Below are 23,294 nucleotides of genomic sequence, written 5' to 3'. Positions count from 1 at the left end.
CACATGATTGGCAATGGAAGTCAGCATCTTTTCACTTCTGAGTTAGTTTCAGATTTAGTTTGGGAGTCATATTTTTCCCTGATACTCATCTGAGGTAACTTCATTGACTTCCCTGCATTTCCTGTTGCAGAGGACACCACTCAGAGAAGAAGCTGATTGCAAGCTCACAGATTATCAGTGACCTATAACATGACTATGTGGTCTGGAGTCCACATAGCAGAGTCTACTAAAATGACATTCTTACTGGCAGTCTCAGAACAACAGACCAAGGAATGAATGGATTATTTAATTTCCACATTCCCCTCCTTAAATGTGGCCCTCTCACACAAAAGCTAAGGTACATTGGCAGAGCAATGTAGGGAAACTCACTCAATAAGTAAAGGGATGCTATACCTATTGCTCCAGGTCCCCTGAACTATCACTCTTCATACTCTTCATGAGCACTAAACTGTTCTCACTTTTATAATTATTTGCATTATTGTAACACCTAGGAGTAAGGTCCTATTATGCTGTTTTGTACAAACTGAATAACAACAACACAACAGTCTCTATCCCACAGACCTTAAACTCTACATAAGACATAACAGACAACAAGTGGATACAGATATAAGGAATTATAAGGAAACAATGGGACAATATTTGTCAACAACGTAGGCTAACCACTGTCAAGTTTTCTGTAGGCATCACAACATAGAAAATTTGAAGCGGGGAGGATAGGTTTTTGGATACTTATAGGGAGCTCCTCCAAATATCAGGAGCACCATGGGAGAAAACACAAAAGTGTTTGAAAATGTAACAAGTGGGCATTTGAAGCTGACATTGACGGACTGATCAGAGGTGGGAGTCCTGTATAGACTAACTCAGCTACTTCCTGAAGCTCTTCCTCATTCAGTAGAGATAATACATAGGATAGAGATAGGCCATGAAGGGTCTTGAAAGTGAAGTCAAACAGCTTGGCTACGTCTACACTGGCCCCTTTTCCGGAAGGGGCATGTATATTTCATGAGTCGTAGTAGGGAAATGCGCGGGGGATTTAAATATCCCCCGCGGCATTTAAATAAAAATGTCCGCCGCTTTTTTCCGGCTTTTAAAAACCCGGAAAAGAGCGTCTACACTGGCCCCGATCCTCCGGAAAAAGTGCCCTTTTCCGGAGGATCTTATTCCTACTTTGAAGTGTAGGACGCCAGTGTAGACGCTCTTTTCCGGCTTTTTTAAAAGCCGGAAAAAAGCGGCGGACATTTTTATTTAAATGCCGCGGGGGATATTTAAATCCCCCGCGCATTTCCCTACTACGACTCATGAAACTTACATGCCCCTTCCGGAAAAGGGGCCAGTGTAGACGTAGGCCTTATGTTTGATATGATAGAAAAGACTGAGCCAGTGGAAGGATGCAAAGAGAGGGGTGACATAGTCCAAGAGAAGGGCTAGGAAAATGATCTTTGCAGCTGTATTCTGAATTGATGTGAGTGGAACAAGACAGCATTTTTATGGCCAGAAAGAAGAACATAAGAACATAAGAATGGCCGTACTGGGTCAGACCAAAGGTCCATCTAGCCCAGTATCCTGTCTACCGACAGTGGCCAACATCAGGTGCCCCAGAGGGGGTGGACCAAAGACAATGATCAAGTGATTTGTCTCCTGCCATCCTTCTCCAGCCTCTGACAAACAGAGGCCAGGGACACCATTTCTATCCCCTGGCTAATAGCCTTTTATGGACCTAACCTCCATGAAATTATCTAGCTTCCCCTTAAACCGTGCTATAGTCCTAGCCTTCACAGCCTCCTCTGGCAAGGAGTCTCCACTTTTCTAAACTGAAAAGTCCCAGTAGCTTTAACCTCTCCTCATATGGGACCCGTTCCAAACCCCTAATCATTTTAGTTGCCCTTTTCTGAACCCTTTCTATGGCCAATATATCTTTTTTGAGGTGAGGAGACCACATCTGTACATTGTATTTAAGATGTGGGCGTACAATAGTTTTATACAGGGGCAGTAAGATATTCTGTGTCTTATTTTCTATCCCTTTCTTAATCATTCCTAACATCCTGTTTGCCTTTTTGATCGCCACTACACACTGTGTGGAAGTTTTCAGAGAACTATCCACGATAACTCCAAGATCTCTTTCTGACTTGTCGTAGCCAAATTAGCCCCCATCATACTGTATGTGTAGTTGGGGTTATTTTTTCCAACGTGTATTACTTTACACTTATCCATATTAAAGGATATTGCAATAACCAAACTCAAGGTAATGAGAGCGTGGATGAAAGTTTTGCCTGTGTGAATAGAAAGGAAAAGCTTTGTCTTACAGATTTTATACAGATAGCCAGGATGTGAGAATCTATATAGAGGATCCAAGCTACAGGCAAGAGTGTAAGGAAGGATGGCGGTATTGTCCACAGTGATCAAAAAAGCAGTAGCAGGGAGGGCTTGAAGGTGGGTGAAATTAAGAGCTCTGTTTTAGTCATGTTGAGCATGAGCTGATGGCTAGACATCCACAATGAGATGTGAGAGAGACAAACATTTTAATTTGGACAGGAGACAGGTCTGGAATACAATGTGGATGTATTAGTCATCAGTCTAAAGATGGTAGTTGAATCTGCATCTGTGGATTGGATTACCCAAAGACAAGATGTATAGGAAGAAGAGAAGCAGATCAAGGATAGCATCCTATAGAATACACAGAGAAAGGTGGAGGAGGGACGGGGAAGATCTTCTAAAAGAAATAATCAGAGAGGCTGAAGGAGAACCAAGAGAGGACTGTATTTTAAAAACACAGTCAACTGTGTTGAAGGCAGCTTCCAGATCAAGAAAGATGAGATCAAGCTCTCAGTTTTGGCTAATAAGACATTATTAGAGATGTGAGTGAGAATGGTTTCAAGTGGAATGCAAAGAGCAGAAGTCAGATTGCAAAGGTTCTAGACAGGAACTCCAGATAGAGATAGTAAACAGCACATTCATCAATGAATGAACATAGCAGTGAAAGGGTGAAGATTTGTGAGCTAGATAGGTAAGTGGGGTCAAGGGTGCATTTTTGGTTTATTCATTTTTAAGGTGAGAAAGACATAAAAAAAGCATACCTATATTGTGAGAGAAAAGAGCCAAAGGAAAATGAGAAGTTAAGAATAAGAATAAGTGAGGGATATGTGTTGGCGCAAAAGAGATCAGGCGATGGGATGGGGACATTGGAATAAGTGGAGGATTTAGAGAAGGAGAGTAGACAGGAAACTTCTGCATCTGTAACAAGGAGAAAGGGAAGAACTGTAAGAGCAAAAGGGGATGGGGCAGGGAAGGCAAGCGAAGAAAACAGCAAAGGTCCTTCCTTATTCTGTCAATTTTCCCTTGAAAAAATCAGCAAGATCCTGTGAAGAGACTGTAGTGGAGGCAACAGGAAGAGAGAGTTTGAAGAGTGAGTCAGAAGTGGTGAAAAGCCTTCTGGGATTGTAAATGTGAAATTTAATTAAATTGGAGAAGTAGGACTGTTCAGCTAGGAAGATGGCAGGTACTGCATGTGTAGATGACCCTTATCTTTCTCTCTACATTACCACCAGTACTTAACTCCATTACTAGAACCTTACTAGACTTCCAAATTAATTACTGTAATGGAATATTGAGGTACTCTTCCTATCAAGAGGAAGCTTTGAATACCAACAAGAAAAATTAAACTCAGATGAACTATCATGGACTTTATATGATTCTGGTTATGTGATAGAAACTGTGGTTTAAAATATTGACTTTTTACTAGAAAATGTATGTAGACTTAAATAAATGGCACAGATTTTCCTCAAAGAGGGTAGAGAAAGAGAATACATTAAAAGTGAACGTAAGTCCTGGAGTACTGTATATGTAATATTGTCTTTCTATTTCCATGAATTTGTTCTATTTGATTTAAATGGGTTCTTTATCATGGGAAAATTGGAAAGAAATCATGTGGCAGAGCTAGGGTCAGAGTAGCAAGAGCGTATTCATTGGAGGCTCAGGTCTGAACATAAACAACCCTTGCTAGAGTTTTAGGTTTATATCAAGGGCTCTACTTTAAGCATCATGATATAAACTTGGCAAAAGTGTTTGGCTGCAATCCCAATTAATTCTCAGCTGAAAGTGCCTCCCTGAGTTGATTGAGAATTAAACCCTTAAGCCGGAGGCCTGAACTATGAGATAAGACATAGTCCCTGACCCAATGAGCTTACAAACTACATTGGAATAATATAGAAAATGAAGATAGTAAACACAGGGACAAATGAAACAAACAGCAGGAGATTGTATTACAAAAAAAATTCATAATGAGAGCGAGTGAAGTGCATGTCAACGGAGAAAAGCAAGTTGAAAGTAGAGTGTACAGAAAATAGTAACAGAAAATAGTAAAGACTCATGGGATCCTGAAAGAGGGATGTAAGTCCAGTTTAGGGAGAACCATGAAAAAGGCATGAAGAGTGGGAGGAAGAGCCAAAGAAACTAAGACTGAAGAATGAACAAACTAGAGAGCACATATTAGGGAAGACTAGTAAATCAGATTTCATCAATCTGCCACTCATATCCTCTGTTGCAAAACACACTGAAGTCCACTACAATCCAAATCAATACTTAATGGTTTTGTTCATGTGTTTTATTTTAAAGGCTGAATTGATTTTATGGGGCAAAGTATTCACCTATGAAATAAGTGAAAAAACTTTAAATGTGAAGAGACTGGGTAGATTAGTGCATTGCTTTCATTCATAGCTTTGCCACAAGATATTTCTATATTTTGAGGAAACATAAATTGCTTCTATCCAGATAGCACCAAAACTATGATATTCAATTAAAATGAATACATTTTAATTTTTGAGGTGATGGATGAGTGTTCTAAGCATTTCCAGATGTAGCTTCAATCTTAACTCTTCTCAAAGTAGGAATGTAAACAACGTTAAAGAATAATAACTGTGTAACCTATGAAAATTCCATCCGTTATATGGTTAAATGGGCTCCTCAGGCTGCCCCGGCTGCTGCTAGCCCCACGCGCTCCCAGCTGCCGGCGCTGTCAGTCCTGCAGGTTCCTGGCTGCCCACCCATGCTCCCTACAGAGTTTAAACGATAGGAGGAACCCATAAGCATCACCTTATCAGTAAAGCGGGTAGCCATTTAAACTCATAAATCCCAATCTCAAAGATTGACAGGAAGTGATAGAACAGCAGCAATGTGATTGTGCCATAAATGATGATCATGGTGGCTGAGCAATGGGGTAATCAAACCTAATGAGTGTGCTGCAAGATTGAAATTGGGCATGAGCACTAACAATGACCCCAAGAATAAGATTAAATACATTGCACTTGATTCTCTTCCTTTATCATGCCTTTTTCAACACAAAGTGATTCATTATTAAGAGCAAATTAAATTGTCATCAAAACCAACATAAAGAAGGAGCAGGAGAACACGGCTCTTACAATGTTCTGTGCCATCAGCATGCACCTCACATGTGCCCTTGCTTTAAATGTGTGTCACTTCTCATTTTGCCCTGTCCCTTCTCCTCCCACTTGCTCTCAGCATTTCTGGAGCTGTGTGAATCAGCTGATTTCTGGCATTCAAGCTCTGGGAAGGAGGGGGAGGAGAAGCAGGGCAGGATCCAAATCAGCTGATTCACAGTCCTTCAGAAGTGCTGGGAGGGAAGGAGAGAAGTAGGCAAGTGTAGCCAGTGCATGAGAGGCACCAGGGGAAGGGCCAGAAAGAATATATGGGTCTCACACAAAAGCCCGATGGGCTTCATATGGCTTGCAGACAACACGCTGCCCACCACTGATTTACGGACTACATGCTGGTATCTCTGGCCTGTATTTGGAGAAGAGATTTTGAAAGACAAAGCAATCTATCTATTTTAGGTAAGATAGGTTAGAAGATTGAAAGGTCTTTTTATAGCATAGACTGATTAAACCAAAATTATTTATTCATATTGGACACTGAGCTTGCCCTCAAAATGATTGAGGCATGGCTCCTCTTAGTATTCTTCTCTGAATTCTCTAGGAATGGCATGACCCATGACTCCTAAGAAGACATACCTACTACAATTAATCCTTTTCTTAAATTTTATCTCATTAAACTATAGTTGATATCATTTGGAAATCATATAATGTATTGGACTTCTACTACAGAAGACAAAAAAGTTCATGATGCACCCTTATTACAAAAAACTAGAAGCCAGCATAGTCTAAAGGGATTAGGATTACTTATTGATTAATGATTTGAGGAACGAATTATTTTAGAGATGGGCATTTGAAAGAACTTCTAGAATACAGAATGTAAAGATAATGGTGTTTATTAAGGTATATAGAGAAAAATAATTAACATAGTATAACTGTAGCTCTTCAAGATGGATTGTCCCCTCTTGTAAGAACTTGCAGGGTGGAATCTGGGGGCCATGAGGTATTCAGTTTGGTTGATGCCTCTGCTTCACCATTGGAGGGTTAGGCTGGGCTCCCAGAGGAGGACTTCATAAGGTTGGACTGAAAAGGAAATATTGCCCAGCATGACACGTGTGGCAGTGTCTCACAACTCCTTGACTGGCCAGTTCCAGTACTTAAACTAGTAAGACATGACAGGGACCTGTCTGAGTAACAACACAGACTGCTAGTGATCAGGAATAGTCAACCTGAATTCACCAAAGGCATGTCATGCCTGACCAACCTGATTGCCTTCAGTGACAATATAACTGGTTCTGTGGATATGAAGAAGGCAGAGAAATTGATATGCTGGGTTGCTAACATGAAGGGAAAAGGAGTCCAGGGGAGCTGGCAGTATTTTAAAGAAGTCTTATTGAAGGCACAAACCATCCCAAATGTGCAGTAAGACAAGCAAAAATGGTAGGCAACCAGATTGGCTTACCTGGGAAAGCTTTGGAGAGTTTAAATACAAAAAGGAAGCTTATAAGAAGTAGAAACTTGGACATATGACTAGGGAGGAGTATAAATATATTGCTCGAGAATGCAAGGGAGAAATTAGGAAGGCAAAAGCACAATTGGAATTGCAGCTGGCAAGGGATGTGAAAGGTAACAAGAAAGGTTTCTACAGGCATGTTAGCAATAAGAGGGTGATCAGAGAGAGCGTAGGGCTCTTACTGGATGAGCAAGGTAACCTAGGGTACGTCTAGACTACATGCTTTTGTCGACAGAAATTTTGTCGACAGATAGGGTATGTCTAGACTACAGGGTTTTGTCGACAGAAGTTTTGTCGACAGATACTGTCGACAAAGCTTCTGTCGACAAAGAGCATCTAGACTACATTCAGTTCTGTCGACAAAGCAAGCTGCTTTGTCAACAAAACCCTGTAGTCTAGATACAACCCTACATGCAATAACACCTTTTGTCAACAGAACTCTGTCGATAGAAGGCGTTATGCCTCATAAAATGAGGTTTACCAGCGTCGACAAAACTGCTGAGTTCTGTCGACGTTATGTCGACAGAACTCAGCGGTAGTGTAGACACAGGTATAGTTTTGTTGACAAAAGTCCACTTTTGTTGACAAAACTCTGTAGTCTAGACACACCCATACTGTCAACAAAGCTTCTGTCGACAAAGAGCATCTACATCCAGACTACATCCAGTTCTGTTGACAAAGCAAGCCGCTTTGTCGACATGGCACTGTAGGCGCAAAGGACAGTATAGATGCAATAACGCCTTCTGCTGACAGAACTCTGTTGACAAAAGGCGTTATTCCTCACAGAGGGTACGTCTATACTACAGGATTTTGTCGACAGAAGTTTTGTCAACAGATACTGTCGACAAAGCTTCTGTCGACAAAGAGCATCTAGACTACATCCAGTTCTGTCAACAAAGCAAGCCGCTTTGTCGACATAACAGTGTGGACGCAAAGGACAGTGTAGATGCAATAACGCCTTCTATCAACAGAACTCTGTCAACAAAAGGCGTTATTCCTCGTAGAATGAGGTTTACATACGTCGACAAAACTGCTGAGTTTTGTCGACGTTATGTCGACATAACTCAAAGGCAGTGTGGACACAGGTATAGTTTTGTCGACAAAAGTCCACTTTTGTCGACAAAACCCTGTAGTCTAGACACACCCAGAATGAGGTTTACAGACGTCAACAAAACTGCTGAGTTCTGTCGACGTTATGTGTAGACGCAGGTATAGTTTTGTCGACAAAAGTGGACTTTTGTCAACAAAACCCTGTAGTCTAGACACACCCCTAGTGACAGACGATGTGGGAAAAGCTGAAGTACTCAATGCTTTTTTTGCCTCTCTCTTCACAGACAATGTCAGCTCCCAGGCTGCTACACTAGGCAACACAGTGTGGGGACGAGGTGGGCAGTCCTCGATGGAGATAAAACAGGTTAAGAACTATTTAAAAAAGCTAGATATACATAAATCCATGGGTCCGGATGTAATGCATCTGAGAGTACTGAGGGAGTTGGCAAATGTCATTGCAGAGCCTTTGACCATTATCTTTGAAAAATCATGGAGATCGGGAGAGACCCTGGATGATTAGAAAAAAGGCAAATGTAGTGCCCATCTTTAAAAAAGTAAAGAAGGACAATCCAAGAAACTACAGACCGGTCAGCCTTACCTCAAGCCCTGGAAAAATCAAGGAGGGAATCCTCAAGGAATCCATTTTGAAGCACTTGGAAGAGGGGAAGTGATCAGGAACAGTCAACATGGATTCAGTGTTACCAGCAGCCTCCCTAAAGCTCACCACTACCAACTGGATCCAACACATTCATGAAGAGCTCAAGAATCACGTAGAAGAGGTAAAGAAGGCCTACAAAAGGCATACAAACTATTTAAAACAAGAAACTCCAATATTGGGTAGGCCACAGGTGCTCCTTATAGATTCTTTCACAGAAATTCATAAAAGATTCTCTTCCTGCCTCCCCCTGTCCCAGTAGGGATGAAGAAAAGGAGTGCACATCTTCAAAAGGAAAGATCATCCCGCCAACACTTGGCTCTGTTATGCTCTTTCTAACTGGGCAGGGAGTGAAATTGGAACTGCAAATAACCTCCTTTACCTGCCATTCCAATGATATGATAGCCGACGGTTTAGTTATCACCACACTCAAAATCTCAGAAGAATAAAAGAATAATACTTAGCTCTTACATAGCACTTTTCATCAGATATCATTACCCCCCATTAACCTCATTTTCACAGAGGAGGAGACAAAGGTGAAGTGACTTGCCTAGGTTCACTCAACAGGCTAATGGCCGAGTAGGAGCGGAACTCAAGTGTCCTTCATCCCAGTTTATACATGAGGCTACACAGCTTCCCATCCAGGAGAGAGGACTCTGGTACCAGGCCCACAGATAAATCACTTGGAACTGTGTAAGTCCAGGGTACCAATGCACTGGGCACTGAGGATCATAGAATCATAGAACTGGAAGGGACCTCAAGAGGTCATCGAGTCCAGCCCCCCGCCCTCAAGGCAGGACCAAGCTCTGTCTACACCATCCCTGACAGATGTCTATCTAACCTGTTCTTAAATATCTCCAGAGAGGGAGATTCCACCACCTCCCTTGGCAATTTATTCCAATATTTGACCACCCTGACAGTTAGGAATTTTTTCCTAATGTCCAATCTAAACCTCCCCTGCTGCACTTTAAGCCCATTACTCCTTGTCCTGTCCTCAGAAACCAAGAGGAACAAATTTTCTCCTTCCTCCTTGTGACACCCTTTTAGATATTTGAAAACCGCTATCATGTCCCCCCTTAATCGTCTTTTTTCCAAACTAAACAAGCCCAGTTCATGAAGTCTGGATTCATAGGTCATGTTCCCTAGACCTTTAATCATTCTTGTCGCTCTTCTCTGTACCCTTTCCAATTTCTCCACATCTTTCTTGAAATGTGGCACCCAGAACTGGACACAGTACTCCAGCTGAGGCCTAACTAGTGCAGAGTAGAGCGGCAGAATGACTTCACGAGTTTTGCTTACAACACACCTGTTGATACAACCTAGAATCATATTTGCTTTTTTTGCAACAGCATCACACTGTTGATTCATATTCAACTTGTGGTCCACTATGACTCCTAGATCCCTTTCCGCCATGCTCCTTCCTAGACAGTCGCTTCCCATCTTGTATATATGGAACTGATTGTTCCTTCCTAAGTGGAGCACTTTGCATTTCTCTTTATTAAACTTCATCCTGTTTACCTCTGACCATTTCTCTAACTTGCTAAGGTCATTTTGAATTATGTCCCTATCCTCCAAAGAAGTTGCAACCCCACCCAGTTTGGTATCATCTGCAAACTTAATAAGCGTACTCTCTATCCCAATATCTACATCATCGATGAAGATATTGAACAGTATAGGTCCCAAAACAGACCCTTGAGGAACTCCACTTGTTATCCCTTTCCAGCAGGATTTAGCACCGTTAATAACAACTCTCTGACTACGGTTATCCAGCCAATTATGCACCCACCTTATCGTGGCCCTATCTAAGTTATATTTGCCTAGTTTATCAATACGAATATCATGCGAGACCGTATCAAATGCCTTACTAAAGTCTAGGTATATGACATCCACCGCTTCTCCCTTATCCACAAGGCTCGTTATCCTATCAAAGAAAGCTATCAGATTAGTTTGCCATGACTTGTTCTTCACAAACCCATGCTGGCTATTCCCTATCACTTTATTACCTTCCAAGTGTTTGCATATGATTTCCTTAATTACCTGCTCCATTATCTTCCCTGGGACAGACGTTAAACTGACCGGTCTGTAGTTTCCTGGGTTGTTCTTATTCCCCTTTTTATAGATGGGCACAATATTTGCCCTTTTCCAGTCTTCTGGAATCTCCCGTCTTCCATGATTTTTCAAAGATCATAGCTAAAGGCTCAGATACCTCCTCTATCAGCCCCTTGAGTATCCTGGGATGCATTTCATCAGGACCTGGTGACTTGCTGACATCTAACTTTCCTAAGTGATTTTTAACTTGTTCTTTGTGTATCCTATCTTCTAAACTTACCCTCTCTCTGCTTGTATTCACTACGTTAGGCACACCTCCAGACTTCTCGGTGAAGACCGAAACAAAGAAGTCATTGAGCATCACTGGCATTTCCAAGTTTCCTGTTACTGCTTCTCCCTCCTCACTGAGCAGGATCGTAGTGTGGGTGTTGTGCCAGGTACCAGGGCTATTATCAGCACTCTCAACAGTTTGTATCAGCATGCCAGAGGGACCCTTCTTCTCAGGAGGTTGTCTACCTTTTGACAGTTGAGTCTGAGATGAATCTGACTTCTGACCCTTGTGCCTGGACTAAGCAGGCACCTGTGCTTTAGCTCAACAAAACTGGTAGGTACAGAGGCAAACTGGAGCCTTTTAGTCAATGTAACCCAGAAGCTCAAGTGGAATCTCAGCTCATCAGGGTACTCATGGAGATCCACTAACCACAGGACTAGTGTCCAACTGTGTTCTTCCTTTTGCCATCCAAGGAGACTTACCTAGAGAGCTCCAGAAGGAACAATTTCAAGCTGATTTCTGTAACTTCTAGAATCTGCTTAGACAAGGAGCCACATATAGTATCATTATTTTTTTTTAACCTAAGCAAGTAGTCAAAATTTGGGGCATTGAGGAAGTTCTAGATGTGAGCAAAAAAAATGTTACAGTCAGGTATTTCTTTGATGTTGTTTTGTTTATTTGCAAAGAATGTAGAAAGGAATCAAACAGCTTCTTTTGTTCTCTTTTTCAGCCCACACCTTCTCCAGGTTTCTTCCAGCATCCAATACTATGCTTTCAACTGCTCTTTCCAGCTATCTCCTACTCTCTCTAATGCTTTGTCTACACTTCACAGTTGTAACAACATAGTGATGTCAACATATCCATGTCATTAAAAGTCGGACAGTACAACTGCTGTTTGTCAGTTTTTTTGCAAAAAAAATACTTCTGCTCCCTACAAGCAGAATGCACACTGTTGGCAGGAGAGCATCCTGCCAACAATGCACTGTTCATCATGACCCTTACCACAGCAAAATTTTTTTTTGCTAAGTACCTCTGAACAACAAAAGTTTTGTTACAATGCCTGCATAGACACGGCTTTAGTTTCTGAATGTTCTACTGTTTCCCTCATGCACACAAAACATTAACAATATTTAGCAAAAGCCCTCTCCCCACTCAGTACAAACTTCTGTGTGGGTTCATAGCCCTTTTATGGTTTAGGTACAGTGTTGGTGGGTTCTAATTAACTCATCCTGACAACTACCTATGGTCACATTTAATCTCAAGAATGTATGTGATCAAATCAATCTTCACTACTTCTTAACACAACAGTACATCTCTCAGGAATGGTCCTTATCCTAAACCAAATGGGAACCTAGCGGGCCCATAATTAAGTGGCACCAAAGCCACAAGGAGCAAGTTTTAAATCCCAAAGATTTTGCTTCTGCCACTGCTATAGCTTGTTTGAGGTATGTGTTCTAGCCTAAAATCCAGAAACTAACTAAAATAAGAATTGGCATTTGTGTGCCTGTATGTTGCCAATAGATAACACAACTAAAAAATATTAAACCAGCACAGTGCACAGAGAAGCAGGCTCCTCACTACCATGGATGTTAAGCATGAACCAAGGAACAGCTGGGCCCTTTCCACCTTTTATGCTTTCAGGGCACGTCTAGACTACCCTCTGCTTCCGAAAGAAGATATGCAAATTAGGCATGAATTTGCATATCTGTTTCTGATCCCTTTGTCAGGTTTTTTCAGGGGAAAAAAAGCATCCTAGATGGAGAGGGGTTGTGCAACCACCACCACCCCTTTTTCAAAAGAACCCTTATTCCTCAAAAAATGAGATTTATAAGGTTCTTTCAAAAAGAGGGGGGGTTGCGTGAAAAACCCCATCTAGACTGCTTTTTTTTTAACTTCTTCTGAAAAAGGGATCGAAAGAAAATATGCACATTCGTGTCGAGGGTAGTCTAGATGTGTCCCCAGTGAGGAAGGATGGAGGGATGTGGATCTAGGGCACAAGCGTGGCCCAAACAGACATTGCTAGCTAAAGCAATCCAATTTCACACATATGGGGTACCTGAGCATCAGGAGTGGAATCCATATGCACAATAACTCAAAGAAGAACCAACATTTATCAGTTTTACAATTAGATGTATTATTTTCGTGCCTTTTTAGAACATGTATTATGCTTAATTACAGCTGCTGTTCCAGATGCATGTTAGCTACCTTCACACATTTTTGTGGTCTTCAGCTTCTTTCTTTTTTAAGTTATACTTTTTAAAATCAGATTAAAATTAATTAAGCTAAAAGAAATGTTAATATATATCCATTCACTGATTTTCATTAGTAACTAACTGCTTCTTCCAACAAGGTTTAGACTTTTATACTTGAGCCCAATCATGTTCGCAACTAAAAGAACGGGAGATTTGCAACTGGCCTTAATGGGACAGAAGTCGTTATTCTTTTTCAGCAAAGGTTTGCTTAAAATTAAAGACAGCATTGAAAAACTTAACACTGGGATGAACATCTCACATTTCCCATGGTGAAGAACACAGAAAGATTTTTAAGGTAGGTTGGGGGAAAGCAGATGAGAATAGGAAAGAGGAAAAAGTAATTTTTTATAGTTTAGCTTTTACCACCCCCTTCCTGCACCAGATCTATCCAGCCCAGCAAAACGTGTAAGCACATACTTCAGCTTAGCCCTGTTGAAATAAATAAGACTAATCACATGTGCTGAAAGTTATGTTCATATATTACTATGCTGGAATGAACCTAAATAGCTACAACTTCATAAAGCTAATGTCTGCTATTATCAATTGTATTCTAGAATGTAATAAGATGTATAACTTTAATTCAACATCTTCGGGATAATTTAGTTACAGTTTGAAATGCCCATATACTTGAAATCTTTTCTAAGAGCTCCTTGCTCAGTGATGTACCCCAACACAGTGATCAACAGCAAGAAATGAAAAATGTTTCTCATTTCCAAAACATTCTATATGTGGTCTGTCTTATCAAAATTTCTTGCATATTGAAGCAAATCTATAGATAGGGTCCCATAATAAGATTCCTGCAGCCAATACATTTATTTTTACAGGAAGCATCCAAGTACTGTGTATCATTTGAACTGATGGATGAAATCAACATATAAACTCAATGTTCATGGATTTTTCAGAATAATCTGGATTCACTTGACAATTCTGTTCTCATGTTTAGAAATTAAAACTGCCCTCTACAACCTTAAAAATGTTTTAAAATGGCAGGATACATTGTCAGCCCTCCAAGATTTATTTTAAATAGAAGTTCTAGAATGAAGATCTGCTATGAAAAGGAGAAGGAGGAAACCAACCTCAAAAACTTGTTAGAGACATACAGAGGTCAACTTCAGACAGTGGAATTTGGCGTTTATCATTGGCGCTTAAAAAAAACCCAGAAAAGTAAAAAAATTGGAGATGAATTGGGTATCAGCATATCTCAGTGGTTCTCAAACTATGGGTTGGGATACCAAAGTGGGTCAGGATCCTATTTTAATGAGATCACCCAGGGCTGGCATCAGAATGACTGGGGCACTGGCAGGGGCGGACTGGCCCAGTGGGATACCGGGAATTTCCCAGTGGGCTGTCGTCCGGTGGGCCGTCATGTCCGCACGCCATTGCCCCTCACTCCGAGCGGCTCCATGTCTGCACTGTATGCGACACACAGAGACTGACCTGCCACCTGCACCGCATGCCGGACATGACGCAGGGAAAGGGGGCAGAGCTTGAGGGGCATGCAGGGGTGATGTCCTGGGCCGTTCTCAACCCATTTCCCGGGCCTATTTTGATTTCCAGTACACTCCTGGGCACTGGGGCTCAGGTCTCCTGCCTGGGTATGAAGTCTTGGAGCTTTAGGACCCCTTCCCAGGGTGGTGAGACTTGGGGTTTTAGCTTTGGCTCCCCGTCCCCAATGATGCGTCTTGGGCTAAGTTCCCTCTAAGCTGTGTGGCCGTAATGATGCCTATTAAGGGCAGGGGTTCAGGGCTGTGGTGGAGAGAGATGTCTCTCCCCAACCCAAGGCCTGCTGCAGCAGGGAGAGGCACCTCTGCCCACCAAACCCAGAGTGAAGCTATAGCTGCCACAGCCAGGGAAGAGGCACCCCTTCCCTAGCTCCAGTCTAGCCTTGGCTCAGACCCACCACAGCTTGGGGAGAGGTGTCTCTTCCCTTACCCACATCAGCCTAGCCCAGACATGCCAGAGTCAAGCAATGGCAACCTTCCCCAGCCAGGACCCACTAGAGCTGCTGTGGCCGAGAAGAGACACTTCTGACTTTGCCCCAAGCTGCTGTGGTGAGAGAAGGGGGTAGTCCTCTCTCTTCTGGGCAGCCTGCATCCTCGCCAAACTCAACATCTGCAACCTCACCTTATAGCCCGCATCCACATATGAAGCACTCACTCCCTCCTGCACCCCTCTGGAACACCAAATCCTGCATCCTTGGCCTTACCACAGAACCTGCTCCTCCTACAAAAGCTTATCCCCCAACCCTCTATCTACTCCAACCCCTCCCACACTCTCACACTCTCGGCCCACCCCCACCATACACCATCCAGGTGCAGAATGAGTTCTGTGATGCGCACCAATATGGACGTTATGTGTCACATATCACCTCCATACCAGTGCACATAACAAAATTTTGTGGACATAAAATATTAGAGGGAACACTGGTCTTGGGCAGGCTAAGGCTTCTGTCCCTCCTTTTGGGGATCATAGTAATTTTTGTTGGAAGAAGGGGTTTGCAGTGCAATAAAGTTTGAGAACATCTGACATATCTTATAACTCAGAATCTGAGAACCTGACTTCCTATTAATAAATAGGAAATTTGGCCTGGTGAGAGTGACAGGCCTAAAATATTAGTTACTTTTGAATTTAAGCATTCATTTTTTTTTAAATAATTATGTTTCCAACTCTTATTAGAGTTACAAAGATAATTTTCATAATGTGAATTGATATAATTTTGCAGACAAAATATTCCAGAACTTCTGCTGCTGTTTACAGATTTGCTAGTAGCAGAAGAATCAGATATAAATATCACTAGTCAGTTTCATTATTTCTGTGGGCACTAGGCACCACTGAAAATTATAGGAATTCTGTAAATCTACTCTACTGTTTCTTGGGAAATTATTCTGAACCACGCTAGACACAAAAGCTTTTCATCTAAAAGACACCAAAAAACAAGCAAAAAAGAATGGAGTAGAGGAGACCACTTTCCTCACAACACCAAGAAGGTTCAGAGAGAGAGGGGGAAAAAATAAAGAAAAATCTCCATTTCTTGCTGGGAAAGGTCAAATTTCCAAAGACATCTACTAGTCAGACTAATACTAAAGGTGAGAAGGATCAAGATAGCACGTGAACAGAAATACAAGCACTCTTGTCTTCAGTTTGGGGGTAGAAGAAAAGCTAGGGTCCTTATTAGTTCTTTGATCCTAAACTATTAAAGTCAAATGGAAGATTTTGCCTTTGACTTAAATGTGCATAGAATCAAGCTGTAAGGTCATTTATTTTGGCTAATCTGTCCCCTGTAATAGCCCCGCCCAGTAGGTTTATTCCTCTGGTAAATTTTTCAATTTCTGCCAACACACCCATACAGCCCATTGTAGGGAAAAGCACCCTGATGTTCCCAGTTTAGAGGTTTGCTGATTGCTGCTGAAAGATCCAGATTAATGAAGATACAAACAACTATTTGTATGTGTTAGTAAAAAAGTTTCTCTTCATAAATCTCCAGTGTTCCACTTTAGTCAGAAAGAGTGTGGCTTGTAAGTAAAGGTATGTAAGGAATCACATAGGATGTAAAATCTGATCCCACAGTCACTGAAGTCAATTTATGGAATTTTGTCATTGAGTTCAGTAGCAGTAGGTCTAAGCGCAACTCTGAATCCACCTTTGATGCAGAGGAGAGAGTCAGGGAGATACATTCTGCCCAGAGGAGACAACAAAAAAGAGTGCTGAGAAAAAACTGTGATCCTTTTCACAATATAGATGGCCTTAGTAGGTCTTGACACAGCGAAAGTAGTAGAGGATTTATCACTGAATACAACTTTCCCATTCATTCTGCAAAGTGGGGTGGCCTGACCCCAGAATCAAGTTACCACTCTTTCACTAGGATGGTGGGGAGATAGGAACCTCTATCTTGTTGGGTTTTTTCCTTCCATACATTTTCCCTTTTTAAACTTTGTTCTTCAGAGCTACTTTGTCTTCCTTTAAGTGGTTTACTTAACTGTGCTATGCCTGTTTGGTGTACAGTAAAATACAGAGGAAAATATTTCTATCTGTTCATTTTACATTTGCTATTAAGATACTTTAAATGAATGACTTGCCCCTTGAGGTTAGATGGGAGTGAAAAAGAGAGAACACAAGAGGAAATTCTCATACTCTTGATACTGAAATCTTGCCAGGGGCTATTATAAGTGATAGATTAGATTGAAAAATATTTTTTAAAAACTAACATTTTTTCTTTAGTTTACTTAAGAAAAATTTAAGAAACATAAAAAAGGGTGTTGATAGCAGCACAGAATATAGATATCCCTGAAGAAAAACACCTGACCCTGGGCTCAGTCCACATGCCCATGACGCCTGATTTTTAACAAACAACAACAAAAAAGGTGTGCACAGTTTTCCACAATTCAAAAATTATCCATCATTAATAGATTTCTTGTGCATAATTTCTGTCACCAGCACTCATTTTTCTCAAGCAAGAATCAACTGTGTAAACACATACTATTTAATTTTAAGAAATATTTCATATAACCCAATATAACATGGAAAACATTTAAAATGCATAGCTTGTAACAAATCTCATAGATACATAAGCATAGATAATTAGGCGTGACGGTATATAGTTAACCTAAATAATTTTGCATTCTACATACATCCCCAGATATTGGTTAGTATCAGTGTGTGCATAAGAAGGAGAGCCAGAGACCCCATCACAGCAATCACCAATTTTTTTAAACAGTTTGGTATAAAGAAAGCTATGTTGTGACTATCACAAATTCCTCTTAGGAAATACTGTAATAAATTCATATATTTCTTGTTTCAAAACTATGCTCTTTTATAATAGTGATATTTTAAAATATAATTATTATCACAGCCTGTTGGGAGTAAGTAAATACTTTACATCAGTTGAGTCAGACATGCCTCTTAATTCTATGGTTTTCAAATCAACACAACTTCATTCAGAAGTTAGGAAGAAGTTTCCCTCTGTAGGGATACTTTTCTAATCTGACAACAAAAGTTTTCAGTAGAACCAGAGTCAAACATCTATTCTGGGAAAAATACCATAACAATGACAAAACCAACATTTTTTTGGACCTAGGGAAGGAAAAATATCCAGTAATGCATCTTGCTCTAATGAAACAGAACTTGAAAACATTTAATACAAAAATTCTGAAATGTATACGGCATGCCATAGCAGTAGTCAAGCTTATTTTTGAATTTTAAATTATTTTAATCCATAAATATAGTCAACAAAATACTGTGTAGTTATCATCCCATCAACGGTTTAAAAGCAATCCACCTGAAAATGCTGTACATACATAAGGTAATCCTTATATGATCAGTACAGATTTCCATTTGTTAGATGTAATGAATGAAAGATGGGATGTATTTAGATCAAATAGCACCATCTAGCAGTCCCCCATAATTTCACGTAGGAGGGTAGTTATTGCTTGGTGAAAGCTCAGTTTGGCAGGCCTCACTTGTAGAATATTAAGAATATTTATACTGCACATTAAAGTAGTGTGGTCTTATTGGTACAAAACTTTGGAGGAAAATAAAGTAGAGAGAAAAAGATATATATAAATTTTACAGTTTCAGCCTTAAGATAAAAAAAAAACCAATACTGTAAAAACTTCATGATGCAAGCCATTCAGGAAACAAAACTAAACTAAATCTACAATCTACCATTCTGAAAGTCAGATTCATCTGAGCGTCCCCTTGTAGGTTCAACAGAAAAATAATATTAGTTGGATTTTAATGTTTTGCAAAGTGGATGACACACAGTAGTAAGTACCAGGCACAAAACAGCTGAAATTTTACAATTTTTCTATACACAAAGAAAGCAATGTTTGTCCTGATAATTTAACTTTAAAAAAATATTTTTGTAAGAGAACCAACAGTTAACTAGTCTCTTTAAGTTCTGTCTCCAACCCGCACTCCAGCAATTAGCATTTATTTTCAATAATTTCCTGTGCCTTTGTACAATTCCCTATTACAAAAGTTATACATATAGTTCCCAAAAGTCATACAATAACAGTGCTTAAAATCTCTTCAAGCATCTTCCTCTCCTTGTGTCTTTCAGAAAAGATGCCTGGTCTGCTACTGCTCTAGGAAGTGTGTTTATGCCAGCCTCTGGAATTAGGAAGTGCTACTCCTCTTTAAAATGCTTGCAACAAGGAAAACTTTTAGGTGAAGGTTCAAGACAAACTGCCTGAAGAAAAACTCAGCAGTCATGCCTGGACTATCCATTTTCATGTGAAATGCAATTCTGTATGGTGGGAGGGGGGGGATGCAATGTCATTAGTGCACAAGATATATACAAATAATTTTTCTTAATGGAGGTCCTCTAACCCCCCTCAACAGCTTTATCCTGAGCTTTCACAGGCTGCAACAAACAGACTGAATGGTCCTGGTCAGAAGAACTGAAGCCAACTACTATACACTTCCTTCTCCCCCTCAGCTGCACTTAGCAGCTTAGCCCATAACGCAAGGGGCTCTTCCTCCTCCTTCTGAGTAAACACCTCCTGTCTGTGCTTCACCAATCTCAATAATGCAAGAACAGCAAACTTAAAGGGACACCATCAACTTGAAAGTCAAATTTCTGTCTCAGCATGCTGTACCTACTACAATTGCAAGTAATATCTAACAATACCATTACTGAAGGAGGCTACCCAAATCACTTTATTTCTCCATATTTTTCCAGTTTATTTATTTTGTGCATTTGGTTATGCTATAAATAGTTAGTTTCACTGTTTCCCCTGTACACTTAGTTTCTTCCTCTCTGAAAAGATATTTGTAAACATAAACAAGTGAACAGAAGCATAGCTGTACCATTTATTTTAAAGAATGTTTTTTTAAAAGATCAAGATATGATATTTAAAGGCGCATCTCAAAAAATTTAATATTAGTCAATTTAAGTTCTTGGTGCCCTTTAACATGTATTTTGGGAACACAGGGAAAGAGATGCCTCATTGCATAGAACAAGAGATCCTTCCTTCTCCATCTAAATTGTCACTAGCTGCACTGATGGCACCATCCCACCAGGTATCCAGAACTATGCAAAAGCCCCCACCAAAACCTTTTAAACATGTCCCTTTCTTCCTCAAACCAACAGGCCCTCCTACTATCTCTATTCCTTCAACACAACCTCCTTTTCCTCCTTCTCCTGAAACCGCAACATCTCCATTAATCCTTTTTCCCCACCCAAAACAATCCCAGTTTCACTTCTAAAGAACAATGAGCGCGCGCGCACACACACATACACACACACACGCTCTTCCTCTCCACACACTGACTCTCTGTCCTGCTCTTATGCTAGGGAGGGATGTGGCTGGGAGACGGGATCAGGGCTCTGACTAGAAAGGACGGGGGAGACATTAGGTCCTGATAAAAAGTTGAGAGCTGCGAGTTACAGGCAGCACAGGGCTCTTCGGTTTCTACCTCTCCTGCCCCCGCGGGAGCCCCACAGCGGCTCAGCCCCCGGCAGCACAGGCTAGGCTCTTTGTTACCAAAGTTAGTCCAACTCTTCGCACCGGCACAGACCCCCTCGGGGCACGGGAGGGGGGGACCTGCCCCGGCCTGCCCCTCCCTGCCCTTCACCCTGCCCCTCCAAAGCCAGGGGCTCAGCCTTCGTCCGCGCTGCACCCCCGCCCCACAATGCGCGGGGCTCAGCCAGCACCTGCCTTTCACCCCGCCACGGGCGAGGGGGTTCAGGAGCTTCCTGTCCCACCGCCCCGCCAAGCGCGGGCAACTCGGACACTCCTGTCTCCGCCACCCGCGGCTCACATACGCCCCGGCCCCGCTGCCCCCGAGGGGGTGGTGCACCCAACTGCTAACCCTCGGGTCCCGCGCACCCCAACCCTGGCGCCCCACTCCGGCTCCCGCCGGCTCCGACAGCGCGCGCGGCCCCTCTCCGGCGAGCAGGAAAGTTACTTTGGGCAGGGTCTGTGCGGGTGTGTGCGCCCCCCGCCCAGTCCGGCTGTGCGGTCCGGCGGGCTGTACTCACTTCTCCCTGGCCTGGCTGTCGGACGGGACGCTGCTGTTGCTCTTGCCTTTGCCGTACATGCCTGCAGAGAGCTCCGACTGTCACGCACCTGTCAACCCATCACAGCCTCCCCGGGAACAGCCCCGTCACCATGGAGACGCTGCCACACACACACCCCATTGGCCCGCTGCACGTTCCGGCACGCCTTCCACACAGTGACTGACAGGCAGACACCAGGACAGGCTGCTCTCTCCTCCTCCCCGCTTCCCCCACCCCTCGGCTCCTCCTCCCCCTCCCCTCTCGCGCTCTCCCTTCCCCGGCGCAAGGGGGAATTTGAAACGGTTCTAGAAGGATTTTAAACAACTGGCTGTTCTGTGCGCTCGGCACCCCCCCGCCGCCGCTGCCGGAGAGGGAGAACGCTGGGGAGAGAGGGAAAGTGCGGACTGGACTCCGCAGCCAGCGGCACCCGGCAGCTTCGGGCCCCTTCTCGCCCAGCCCGCGGCACGGGCCGCTTCAGGCCGCTCTGCCCCCGGCATGTGATCAGCCGGCGGCAGCCCGGGCTGCCCCGTCCCTTCGTCCACCGCCCTGCCACCCACAGACCGCGCCGCACCCCGGCCCTGATGCTCAGCGGGGGAGTGAGGCCCCGAGCCAGACTCAACCTCCCCCACATCCAGCCCCAGCAGAGCCAGTCTCAGACCCCCCCCCCGCACACAGCGCGCCCCCAGCTAGCCTCGCCCCCCCCCCCCCCCCCCGCTGCTCAGGCCCCCCCCACCCCCCAGCCTGTCTCAGCGCCCCCCCCCAGCCTGCTCAGCCCCCCAGCTCAGCCCCCCCTCTCCCCCCCATGCTGCTCAGCTCCCCCATGAGCCCTCATTGCTCAGCCCCACTACAGCCAGTCTCAGCCCCCACAATGCTTAGCTCCCACACACGCAGTGCAGCCCCCCCCCCCCACCCCAGGCTAGCCTCACTCCTCCCACTACCCAGCTCCCCCAGATCAGCCCCCCCACTTCTCAGGCTCCACTACAGCCAGTCTCAGCCCCCCATTGCTCAGTCCCCCCCCCCCACAGCATAGCCCCGCCAGCTAGCTTCAGCCCCTCTGATGCTCAGCTCCCCCAGATCAGATCCCTACTGATCAGCCCTCACCACAGCCAGTCTCAGTCCCCTCCATTGTTCAGCCCCCTACACATAGTGCAGCCCCCCAGGCTAGCCTCAGTCCTGCTCCCCTGCTGCTCAGCTCCCCCAGATCAGCCCCCACCACAGCCAGTCTCAGCCCTTCTACTGCTCAGCTCCACACACACACAGTGCAGACCCACTGCTGCTCAGCTCCCCCAGATGAGGCCCCCTGTTGCTCAGCCCCCCTCACTGTACAGCCACCCCCACACACACACACCTTTCCTGCCAGCCCCCAGCACAGGCTGGCTCAGCCTCCCTTCCTCCCACACTTCTCAGTGACTAGCACAACCAGCCTCACACACCCCCTTTATTCCCCCCACCCACTGCTCTGCCACCAGCATGACCAGCCTCAGACCCCTACCTCTTCCAAAACTTTTTTTTAAGCACTTTACTATTACAACTCTGGATAGTCTTCTTCTGGGATCTGGTTCATGATTTTTCATATTTGGCGTTGGCAATACTATATGGCAATACTATATTACCTAATGGAGGGTGTTTGATAGATATGAACAACAGTCTAGCCCTGGTCTGCCTGTGGAGAGCAGCAGCAACTGTAACCCCCCTCTTCCAATTATACAAAGAAAAGAGTCTCAACACACAATTTCTTGTGAACCAAAACTGAAGGATTTAGAACAGTTTTGGTAATCCCCCATATAAATAATATTAAGAGATATTATGTACTTTTTAAAGTATAGCAGTGACATCATTTTAAAAGGAAAATGTGATTATTATTATTATTGTCTTATGGTAGACCCAGAATTTTCAGTCAGAATCGGGGCCCCATTGTGATTAATAACACAAGCAGTCATACCGGGTTTCACTGTGGTTGTTGCCAGATGCTTTACAGGAATTGAACAGAACAGGGCAATTTATCAAATGATCCATCCCCTTTCATTCAGTCCAGCCACTAACAGCCAGAGGTTTAGGAGCACCCAGAATGTGGGGTAGGTTGTGTTTTTGACCTTCATGGTTAATAGCCATTGATAGATT

General features: G+C 43.2%; 1 protein-coding gene across 4 annotated transcripts in view; it reads right to left on the bottom strand.

The window, feature by feature from the left end:
* The window catches only part of SSBP2 (single stranded DNA binding protein 2), a 312,621-nt gene extending 290,803 nt beyond the window's left edge, over nucleotides 1–21,818 (bottom strand). The window contains exons 1-2 of one of the 4 annotated variants that reach the window (XM_075932202.2): nucleotides 21,156–21,818; nucleotides 1,295–19,418 (exon numbers count right to left, since the gene is read on the bottom strand). In XM_075932202.2, coding sequence (XP_075788317.1) covers nucleotides 9,413–10,648 — 1,236 coding nt within the window. In that variant the 5' untranslated portion in view covers nucleotides 10,649–19,418; nucleotides 21,156–21,818 and the 3' untranslated portion in view covers nucleotides 1,295–9,412. Of the gene's footprint in view, nucleotides 1–1,294; nucleotides 19,419–21,155 lie in introns of those variants that run through there. The other 3 variants (XM_075932203.2, XM_006124333.5, XM_075932205.2) reach the window with 3 other exon arrangements.
* Nucleotides 21,819–23,294: the final 1,476 nt, after the last annotated feature.

The sequence above is a fragment of the Pelodiscus sinensis genome, chromosome 6 (genome assembly GCF_052426305.1).
Source record: "Pelodiscus sinensis isolate ZL-2025 chromosome 6, ASM5242630v1, whole genome shotgun sequence".
Lineage (NCBI taxonomy): Eukaryota > Metazoa > Chordata > Testudines > Trionychidae > Pelodiscus > Pelodiscus sinensis.
Note: the sequence above shows the minus strand (reverse complement) of the source record. Positions and strands in the feature narration are given on the sequence as shown.